A 12014-nucleotide genomic window follows, 5' to 3' on the forward strand; every position below is an offset into this window, starting at 1 on the left:
ACTTTGTATGTAATCGCTGTGCGTGAAACATTGAACTGAATGAACATATAAAATATCATAAAAACAACAAGTTGTGGTTTTACAGGGGTTTATGTGCTGGACTATTTCTTGGCGTAGTGATTTCCAACCAGTGTTTTTTGTATGGATGAAATAAACAAGATATAGTGTATTAAATAGTGAGCTTTTTGAGGAGTGATAGGCAGATTTCCTTTTTTTCTTACTTTGCCAGGCTAGCTGTTTTCCCTGTTTCCGGTCTTACTTATAGAAGCGCTTACCATCTCATGGCTGCAGCTACATACTGAACAGACAGATATGAGAGCTGTATCAATCCTCTCATGTAACTTTTGGCAACCAAAAAAAGGTGTACATTGTACATCAATGGATGATAAAATGAATTGTTGCCATCAGAATAACCACAAATGCCATTTCTAGCATTTTAATATATATATATATATATATATATATATATATATATATATATATATATATATATATATATATATATATATATACAAACCAATAAAAGTTGGGGCAAAATTTCAAGTCAGAGTGGCTTTCACCTTCTGCAGGGAACACACATGTGATGAAAGCATCAGGTAGGTTATGCTGTGATTTAGCAATAATTGCTAACGCATGTTAGCTGTGAAACTGGGAAGGGTTGGGGGGTAGTAAAAACTACCCGCCTCAGATTCCTGTCTTTTTCCACTGGCTCCTACCAGTATTCTGCCAGGTTGTTAGGCCATGAACAGCACATACAGGACAGATCATCGCCACAGAGAAGGGGTCAGCCTATTTGCTTTCCTCACTTATAACCCTATGCACTAATTAGCAAGCTTTGTTTACTGCCACAAGTCTTGAGAGAGGCTTGAAGTTTGCAGCAATTTAATTATTTACAGCAGACAGCAAAATGGCATGGAAAATTGAGGTGGGCTGCAAGCATAAATGCCATCCACAGTGTGTGTGCTCTCTCTCTCTCTCTGCTTCTGTGCGAGTGTATGTATCGGCATGATTCTGTGGGGTTTATTTATGTTTGTACATGTGTGTGTGTGTGTGTGTGTGTGTGTGTGTGTGTGTGTGTGTGTGTTTGTGCATGTCTGTGTGCGTCATCCCCCGAATTATAGGTTTGACTTTCACAGTAAATGTAATGTCCCCCTCACTGAAATGCTAAGGATTTGAGAAAATGTATCGGACTACTGTCTGTCTAAGATATATTGGGAGTTTAAAAAGTTGATTTAAGCTCACACATTCTTCTCTAGAGATATGTAAGTGATTGCCAGTGACCTTATGGTAGTGAGCCCAGACAACTGTGAATTAAATACACAAAAGGAGTTCAACCAAGGTTCCCAGAACTGGAATTTAAGTACCAGGTAATACTGAGAGTGATTACAGTAATTGAATGAACAACTTGGAAATCTTTTAAGCTTTTCAGAATCGCCCCTAATGCATAGTATCACAAGTGAAATAAGCTCTCTATAAGGCTACATAAAGATTTTTTTAGGTGCTGAAATAGCTTAGACTATGACGTGTTATTGTGCAAAACCAAATTTTCTATCCAGTTTGAGAACGCAATCTCATGACTGTATTAGAAACACATCCTCGTCATACTTCACGGCAGTGTGTAATTCTCTGCTATGGCTACGTGGTCCTATTCATGCTGAAATTACTTGGAACAAGTATCAAATGTGCACATGCTCCCTTTCTTTCTTTTTTTTTATACTCAAGCACAAATGCACAGACATGAACACACACACACACTCACACAACACAGGCACGACATTCATGTCATGTGATCTTGCTAGGCACTATGCCAACGGCCAAACATGTCACTTACCAGAAATCTCTGAGACAGAGTGAGAAAGTGAGCTAGAGAGGGAGAGAGAAATAGAGAGAGAGAGAGAGAGAGAGAGAGAGAGAGAGTCTGCACATTTGTCAGTTTGTGAGAGCTCCTTGTCAAGTGTAAGTACAGTACATACACAGAGTAAATGAAATTTAGCTGCTACAGTTATCTGCAATGTAGTGTGTGGTGTGGGAGCAGTCGATTCTGAGAAAAAGAGCCACGTGATCTTTGAGATCTAATGTGGAATTGTTATGAGGAACATGCCATGTTTACTGTTCATTGTCTAAATTCTTGGAAGGCTTCCTGGAAAGCACGTAGCAAGCCAAAGCAGCCCAAATCAGTTACATTTCTAGATTCCTAATGGCTTTTGCTGATCCTTTCTTTCTTTCATTTGCTTCCTCATTATTTTTCCACGTTTCTGTATTTCAGCATGTACATAAATGGACTGTACCCGTGTTTTTGTGCACAGTACATAACAAAAATTAAATTAAATGGTAGCAGCAGAAACTTAGATAATTAGCTACATTAATGTGTGGATTACAAACCACTGGGGGAATAAGACATTCATTGTAAAGGAATACTTACATACATACATACATACATACATACATTTGTATATCAATTACTAACCCTTTGTTACCTTGAATTCATGAAAGAAAAATGTTCTTCTTACATGGCTCCACAGTGAATGAAGAATTTAATTCAAGGTAACAGGGTTAGGATTTGATATACAAATGATAATTTTGCAGGTGAAGTATACCTTTTTTAAATCCTCAAATATGTGTGTTCTTAAAGTGAGGTTAAAACTAGGAGGGACTAACAAAGGGTAGTAGCAAATTCCAAGAAACAAAGTCTACTGCTACATTACATATTAAATGAGCAGTGCATTTGAGGAAGTGTCCAACCCTCTTTTGTGGCTTTGGCAATCACCTTTTACACCATAAACATGTAGTTTGGCTGCGAACTAATACAGGTTCAATGCAAATCTTCCACTGTCATCTTTATCGATTATGTCTTACATGTTTACATCATTAAAGGCTGATCTTTACTTTTTTGATTAGTTTCCCTCTTCTTGATCAAACAGTCTTTACTATTGATTCAGGTTACCTACTGGGTAGCTACTGTATATCAGTCAGAAGACAGACTGGGGAACATTGGTCATTTTAACGTAATTTAGTTTATCTTTTCAGCAGCGCTGCCAAATTCACAGATTTAGCAGTCAATCTGATTTGATGTGACTCTCAACTTCATTTTGGGTTTAATAAGAAAATATGAGGACAAGGTAAGGTCACGGGGGCCTTCAACTTACTATCCATCTGCATTTCAGGAGAATTTATATCCCTTTAAACCCACACATTGAGTTAAGTGGATACTCTTCCTCTGTTTGTATCTTTCAAACCTTTTGGATGGCGAACATTGAAGTCATCTCCGATGTACGGACTTACCAGGCAATTATACTGAACTACTCTCATATTGACAGACCTATCACCTCACTAAGAAGAGAACCAAACTTTCCTTTCCTTCTCTGTGGTACATTAAATAGTTTTAGTGCTCTACGAAAAATGCCGCAAGAGGAAAAACTACCTTACAAAACATTTGCATGCTGGCCAAACCAGTGCCATGCAAACCTGGAAATAGTTAACTAAAATTGACTATCAGATTTTAATTGTTGCCACTTCAAGACAAAACCACCTTCAAACCTTCACAGTCAATTAGAAACTAGGCTACTGTGTGCTGGAGTGCAGGCCAACTGATTGGGCCAGGAAATGTAGACATAATTAGAATCAGCTTCTAATAAAATATACAATTCACATTTCTCACTGCGGTGACATTACATTCAGTGAAAAGACATTTCTTCACAGTTAACCTGCTCAAATTTCCGTTCCATTAACAGCAACCAACAAGTCTGAACACACCAGCAGCACCAGCAGCTGTAGTAGTTCTATGTAGAAGATGTATGAGAATATGATGTAGGACTGGTTCCCTGTATCGCATACCATCAGCAATGACTCATCACCATCTCAGGAAAGAAAATCAAACAGACATAAACACACTCCCCACATGAGTATACACACATATACAGTGCAGATAAAAGTGCACTCAGCATGAGGGCGCACACACACAGAGCAAATTAAGCAGCACTCGGGACAAAAACTCCATGTTTTAAATGTAGTTTGGCTCAATAAAGTGTGTTACTGTTGTCCTAAAATATGTGCAGTCTAAGAATTAAAGAGTGGAAATCACCTTTATGTGTCTCTTACGAAGCTTTAGAGCTTGTAACCTGTTTTTTGTTACAGTGTATCAATATGTTGAGGCAACATCAACTCTTCTTTATTTATGGGTCTAACAAGAGATGATGCAATACCCTAAATGAGGCAAGACTTTTACAGTCTTTGTACTCTCTCCCTTTTTCACCTTCTCTGTCAGTATCCGCATCGGTTATATTTGAAACTGTGTTGTCGTTCTCTCTCCTTGACACTCCCCACTTGCACACAGCCCCGGGCCCCCTTGTGGAATGCTGTATAATGTGAGGCCTATGGAGGAAGGGCATCCCGGGACACGGCGAGAGCACACACACACATGCAAACACGCACACACAGACAAATACAGCTGTTGAGAGCCATCACAACCCTTTGGCGGACGTCCAAGTCAAAGACGAGTGGTGGAAGGCCTCCGTATAGAAAGAAAGACAAAAACAAAAATGTCCCACATTTTCCATGTATGTTGCGTTAAACACTGAAGATAGAAACCTGGCAGCACAAACTCCAATTACCCCAAACTGATTTCCCCATATTGGGGCGGATATCATAAACTACCTTGATAAAAGCTGCCTTTGCGTTGCCTTAGGGCTGGCAGGTATGGATTCATACTGTTTTAGTTGCTCAAAAGGGAAGTATAATACATCTTGTTATCCCCCATGATATTTCTACATGGGAGAGGCAGAAACAGATGGGCACTAAAACGCTCAAACACGCTGAAGTAGGATTCAAAACTGTAAAATGGTGAGGAACGCTACACACTTCACACTACGCTACTTAAAGCAACACTAGAGAACCACTTTGGTTCCCCTACAGGTTGGAAGCGGAATTGTCCCATTATGTCTCATTCGAAATACAGATCCGCTACCCGATCTGGCAAACTTGCATAGTGCGGTTATAGCCGGTAGAGAGCCTTAAAGCGAATGCAGAAATGCCGTTCACCCTGTTACGAGTTGATGAACCACTGATACGATTTTGGAAACATTATTTTAAGTTACAAAAAGTTCTCAAGTGTTGCTTTAAATGATTTATATGACTCTATAAGGAAAGCTGTCGTTTTAACTTCCAACCTGTGCGACACCAGGATGCTACTGTAGAGTTACACACTTATAGATAAAGATATAGACCATAACCAACTTGCAAATTTTGGGGATTTTTTTCATAGTCATCTTGAGAACAAACACACTGCTTGACGGCAGACTAGAGAATAAGAATGAGAGCAGGGTGAAAGAGAGAAATAGCACATGTGAGAGGGAAGGAAAGTGACAGGAAATGAAGAAAATTGCCACAAACATACTGGCTAGCAACACTCACACTGCACCCATGTACACACAGGAGAAAGGGAGGGTGGGGGAGTATTGCATGTATAGTCAGATGACTCCTGCAGGGTTCAGCTAAGGTAAATAGAGCCACAACTGACACATCTGACCTTACCTGACAGTAAAGTGTATAAATGACATTTGTTTTAACTTTTTAAATGTAATCTTAATATTGTAATCACTCTGATTTTGCTAAACTTATTTCACACAATTATTTTAAATTTCTTAATCCACTTTGGTTCACAATCCTCGCAGCCGAAATATCTTATAGCCTAGTCTTTTTTATGTTATAGAAAGCTTACTGTTGTGTATCTTGTACTAAGGCAAGAGTTTAAAGACATAACTATAAATTACAATATATATATATATATATATATATATATATATATATATATATATATATATATCTTAACAGTGTTGGCAATTTAAATACAAGGGAAATGCTTATAGTTGAGGATTTGAGAAGCCAGCTGTAGCCTATTGGATTATACTCACTTGTAGAATTATGGCCCTGACACCACCAGCAACTTCAATTAATTTGTGTACAGTATTGCTTGTCGCAATCATGCAACATATAGCACTACAATGGATGCATTATGGGTGGAGATTTGTTTTGGCTTCATCGTGACGCAAGATGTCGTGCCACTTTCTCCACTCATAACGTTGAAACTAATGACAACACTATTTCCCGTCCGTGGTTAAGTGTTTAAAAGTGCTGCCCAACATTATAATTGGACTACAATGACATTTGGGAACTACAAATATTATCAGTCTGATTAAATTCTTCTCGTGGCGCGTGGTACACCTATCATCCTCCGCGTAAAACCTTCACACTTCGCGATATTACTTCATGAAAGTTTAAGAGTCTAACTTAGTTTAGCTGGTAGTTTTATCTAAATCAACTCCCATGCTGTAATGTCAGCAGATTGTCGGTGTGTGCAGCTGCCTATCGTACCTATAAAGAAGGAGAAGCGAGGAAATAATGCATGGTAAAACCTATGCGTCACACAAATCAGGCACTGTAAACATCAAGCCAAGACAGAAGGGGATATATTTACCCGATATATGTCGCTATTCCATAAACTGCTGCTGTCAGCTGGCGCAGATGTGGCAGGCTTTCTCTTCGGACAACCTATAAAGTTTTCGGGGTGTTAAAAAAAAAGCAGGCCCCGGTTTCCCCTCGTCCGCTGGCTCACTCTATCACTCCAGTCCTATCTTGGCTGCTCGTCCCCCATCTCTCTATCCCACTCTCTCTTTCTCTCTCTCTGCCCGCTTCTATCCCTTTGCAGGAAGTGAACGCTGCTCACATGAACAGTGCAGGCAGCCTGACATCATGCACCACACGGCAAATAGTTCTTTTTAAAGACGCAGACATTTTAGTAGGACCTGCCAGGTTACTGTAGCTACACTGTCCTACTGTAGTCTACGCGGCAAACGGACTGTCAGCAGTGTTCGGTCATATCGTGCGCCTTTATGGACACACGAACTCGGTGCACTCTGCAGGCTTAAAGGTGCAGACTTCAGTAGGCTACTGTATAGCAAACCCACGGGGCGAGTTAGCCTGCTACTAACACTGTGTAATATGTTATGAAAAGATAACTTATGGGGGCGCATTTGCAGCTATGAGTAAAACAGGGAGTTGTACTCCTTTTACTGTACATGTGTGGTTACCTCACGTGTCCCTATGTGATGACAGCTCAGGCTACATGATGCGCATGTGTGCTGTTCTGCTAAATTATTAGCGCCAAATGCTGGCAGGGTGTCCTCAAGTCAACTTTTCTTTACTGCAGGCATGCGATATCACAGTACGTACAGTACAGTATACAGCTCACTAAGCCACAGGAGGTACTGTACTTCATGAAGAATATTCTTACTTAACATATTTTCTGGTAACCATGATCAATCTACATAGCATGCAACATTATATTTAAAATGTTTACCATGCACTAGAATTTTAATAGATGTTTGTGTGTTTCTTCAACCTCATGATTCATCACTCTTCCTACATATCCATGGCAGGGTATCACCCACAGTGTATTGACATACCTCATAGTCAGAGCCGTACCTAAACCCAGTGGTGAAAATTGTATTAAATCCATAAGTTATTTGAAGGAAAATATTTCATTTCAGTCAAGAAAGCAAATTTAACTTGTGAAGAAGTGTCTGAAAAAGATTTTCAATTGTTTTGGGTTTACTTTGTTTTTTTTGAGAACAAGAACAAGAAAAAGGAAAAATAAACTTCTTTTATTTTAATATGTTAAGTCTTTTTTGGCTTGCAACCTTTTAAAACAAAATGAAGTCAAAACGCGACCTCTCAACAACGTTTACATATACTGTAAATGTAAGCTGTGAGCTTTTCAAGCAGCCATTTTTATACCTTCCTAGATTGTTAATTTAATTACTTTTTAGCAGCCTGAAGAGGTAAAACCATTCATGTGAAAGGTAAACAGCAAAGATAAAAAAAAAAATGTCATAGTTGCATGTTAAGATGTTTCTTTTTTTCGAACTCCTTAATTATCTTATGACCCCTCAAATTGATCCTGTGACCCCTTGAAGGTATCTCGAGCCCCAGCTTGGGAACCACTGTTGTAAGTGGTCCATGTTAAACTACAGCAATCCAACATACCTTATTACTACAGCCATCAGATACATGTTGAGTAAAAAATATAATTGACTGCAATTACAAATTTGCATAAAATGAATATACTGCCTGGTACATTTAAGTAGCCTACAATGTCTCCAAAACTGTAATTTTTTTTTTTGTCTTTCTTTTTTACTGTAAACCAATTAACCTGTGTATACCTGGCCATATCCTAATTGCTTTACAATTCATTCTTTCATCTGACATTGGCGTTTATCTCTTCATTTCTCTATCTTACTTTGTGAAAGTACTTCGATGTGGTACCCAGTTTCCTTGAAATGAAGTACCATGTACATCTATCTGTACCATGATGAGAAATCCCTCTGTCCTGTGGTATTCCTCTATGAGCTTACAGTGGGCTGATGGCATTTAATTAAGAGTTTACAGTGTCCTTATTGCACCCTTGGTTTTTAAAGTGTATGGTAGCAGCAGTACACTATTCCTAAAGGGACTATCAGGTATCCATGGTACTCAGTGGCAAGTTTATAATGATCTCATTGTACTTAGCTCAATGCCATTATAACACTTACATTAATGTTTACAAGGGAATTTAAGATGTTTAATCATGGCTTATTGTTCAGCTAAACCTGTAAAACTGTAACTGTTGCCTAATAAAATGGCAGCTGATTTTGTTCGCTCCTATTGTTAACTGCGGTCTAGTAGCAACACAGTAAATAACACTTGGGATGAATGAAGCTGACATGGCATGACATACTTCATGAACTTCAAAAGGTAATCAAACACAGAAGAGCCGTCAATGTCGATCAATGATCAGGACAAAAAATTAAACTGAGAAGTCATTCAGACATGAGCAATCAACTTCAGCCTTTTAAACAAGGAGAAATGAAAATCAGTAGGTCATGACTTAATCATCAAACCTACCTTCTGCCCTATATTGACATCACGAGACGACTCATGTTCTCTAGTTCTTCTCTGTTGTAACTGGGCTGTCAGATCAGCCCAGCTCAGAGCATGAGGCATATGATGTGTTGATCCTCAGAACAAAAGCTTTTTGTTTCCCCCATGATTATCCAATTACAGCCCTCTGGCCATACCAGTCTCAAGCATGTCTCACTCAGGTCACCAGCCTCTGTCGAAAGTTCATATCTAAAGATGGTAGTTTCCAGCCACTTGCTCCGTTTCCTGTATTAGTCAATGATAAACATGGAAGTCTAAGATGTTTTGTACATGACAGCACAGTTTTCCTCACAATTAAACTAGGTTAAGAGTAAAAAGCGTATTTTGAGTGCTTCAGTCCTCCTTAGAGCCTGTAAGCATACTTCATGCCATGTGTAAATGAGGCTATATAAGGTGATTGGGACACAGTCTTTGCCACTGTTATGCTTGGCAGCAATAGCGGGGTCTAGTTGTGGCTGGTGTTTGCGTGCTGCAGGAAGCTAAACAGAGAAGTCTGTCAGAGCAGCTCTGAATCAACATGAAGAGCGACTGATGGAACATTTGACCCAAAGACGCTCTCAATTTGAACTGTCACACACTCTTGTGACACAGCTCGAGGCATGCCATCATGGGTGTTAGCCAACACAGTAAACACATTCACTTGGCATTTTAAAGCATGAAACATTTCATCAACAGAAAATGTATTCACTTTACAAAAAGAGTTGATGTTTGTCACTTACTCTCCTATTCTGCCCCAACCATTTCCACAAAAATCACATTACACACACTGTTAACATGTTTTTGGTCACTTTATCCACCATAAGTGACTGCGTCTCTGTGGTACATCTATACAGTATTTGCATATAAATATTATATATGACATAACTGTCATTAACACAATCTAGGAATCAGAGTAGACTTGCGTTTGGAGCCCAACCTGTTATTTTAGCACAAACGACTTGCATCACACAGCCATGATGCACATCAGTCACTTTTCCATGCAACACTGACTTTGACATTCACATTTTCCATTATTATAAACAAATGAGTTTTTTAGTCAAGATGCCTTTCAAAATTTGTGAAACGGTTTGCAAATGGCATAAAAATACAATTGAAATTGAAGCGATTTGGACCCTATTAGTCTCTTGAGAGTCCTGCATGATGACTCGAATCAGACTCATGCATCATTTTTTATGGACACAGTTGTTACACAGACTCTTATTGGATTCTATCATATCTAAAAACTAAACCAAATAGGACTTTGAGTTGACGTCAAAAGGGTCTTTTTGACTAGAGCGGAGATATGGAGCAGTCCTACAGAACATGCTAAAGGCTTATGTTGTCCCGTAGCACCACAAAATTCTGAAGTTACAGTGTTTAGCATCCACATCACACACTACATTTCCCACGTTGCTCACATTGCAGCTACATGTCCACGAACACCATGAAGCACCAGCCGAGCCCCCCTACCAGAAACATGGTGATCTGCATGCTGTAGATGATCAGGTCATTAAGCACCCCAAAGTCAAGGCGCCGGTGTCCTAACAAAAGCAGAATGACAGACAGCTTGTACTGCAGCCGCAGGAGGACACGCACGCTGACGTACTGCAGGAAGAAGAGAGCAGAGAGCGCCACCCAAAGCAGAGAGGTCAGCAGACTGCAGCCAAAGTAGAGGAGGAAACGGAGGAAGCTGTACATGCAGCGCGAGCGCAGGTAGAGGTCAAAGTTATTGTACTTGGTGCGCACCAGCTTGGAAGCGTGCGTCGACCCACAGGCCGAGTGCATGCAGGTGGTGTGGGGGCCATGGAAGCTGCGCACCCGCCGTGGGATGGGGATCACAGGCATGGGTGGGCTACTGGAGCCCAGCACAGGAGTCCCAGTTATAGGTGGAGTCCTCTGTGAGTGCTGCTTCTGGGGAGGAAGTTAGCTTCATCGGGTTGTGGAGCAAAGAGTGGCTCTTACAGGAGCCCAGGAATGAGATGTAGCTGCTGCTAGTGTCTGTCTGCTGTGGATTCCAGTCAGCAACGTTTTCCCCTTTGAATGCAAGAAATTGTTACTGTACGTTTTGATACATTTTCAAAATGCATATGCACACATTGTTGCAAACCTAAAGCTGTACTCTCTAAAGTCACCATCTATCGCTGAAGGAGGTAACACAATGCTGATTTAGCCTATGGTCCACTGATGAAAGTATTGCAATATTTATATATTTGAAATAGAGAAATAGAATAAGATTCATTAAATTGATATGCCCCAGAATGCTTTCACTCAAACAGAAATTCTAAATCAACCAGGACTGAAATCTTTAAGTTGCAAACAATATGTATAGATAGGCTACATTTTAACAGATGGCTGTAAGCGTATGTCTGAGCATAAATTCAATCAATTATGTTTTAATGGCTAAATCATAGCTAGCACACAGTATATCTTGCCCCTAAAAGGATTCTGGTCTAGAAATAAGTGATCGAGCAGAACCAATGGTAATCTTACATGTAACACTACGACGTCTTCCTCCTCACCAACAAAAGCTAGTGTTTGAGTCTCAGAAGACTGGAGCATTGTATCACATTATAAACAGTTGGCTGTTAACATAAACACACGGAATTTGTTTTCTTTTCAGTGCTCCCGCCTCCACGACGCGTTTGTTTTTATGCCAGCGGAGATGAGGCAGCGACGGCGAGCCGGTGCATGTACATCCTGTCGCAAAATATACGAGTCATCCTGCTGTGACGACAGCTGCAGAGTTAAAGGGGAAGTGCCCCAATTACGCTCTGCGTTTCAGCTTTAACAACCACACATTAAGCAAACATCACGCAGGGATTGTACGTTGTGTTGTGTATGTGTGTGTAATTAAAAAAAGAAAGAAGTAAAAGTACTTTGGGAAGATGGTCTTAGTTTCATTTTAGGTTCAAAACTGCATTGTAAAATTGTGATTTTTCCTACTTCCCTATAACATAGGGGAGGGTAAGGTCAATTTCACAACCACTTGGCCTTTAAACAATTTTTTTTTACAGCATTCATGGCATTGTCACAAGATTTGTGGATCATGGCACTGTGTGAAA

The 12014-nt window shown here is 39.9% G+C and overlaps 1 protein-coding gene across 1 annotated transcript; it reads right to left on the bottom strand.

Annotated features, from left to right (window-relative positions):
• Positions 1-9636: 9636 nt before the first annotated feature.
• tmem250 (transmembrane protein 250) lies at positions 9637-11668 on the bottom strand. The gene is made up of 2 exons (XM_078272279.1): positions 11443-11668; positions 9637-10986 (listed from the first exon to the last, which is right to left on the bottom strand). The coding sequence occupies exon 2, from the start codon at positions 10795-10797 to the stop codon at positions 10378-10380; it is 420 nt and encodes a 139-aa protein (XP_078128405.1). The 5' UTR covers positions 10798-10986; positions 11443-11668; the 3' UTR covers positions 9637-10377.
• Positions 11669-12014: the final 346 nt, after the last annotated feature.

Source organism: Sander vitreus, chromosome 16 (genome assembly GCF_031162955.1).
Source record: "Sander vitreus isolate 19-12246 chromosome 16, sanVit1, whole genome shotgun sequence".
Taxonomy (NCBI): domain Eukaryota; kingdom Metazoa; phylum Chordata; class Actinopteri; order Perciformes; family Percidae; genus Sander; species Sander vitreus.

Bases quoted from the DNA above. Each gene is read 5' to 3' on its own strand.
- tmem250 (XM_078272279.1), bottom strand. From the start codon at position 10,797: ATGCCTGTGATCCCCATCCCACGGCGGGTGCGCAGCTTCCATGGCCCC.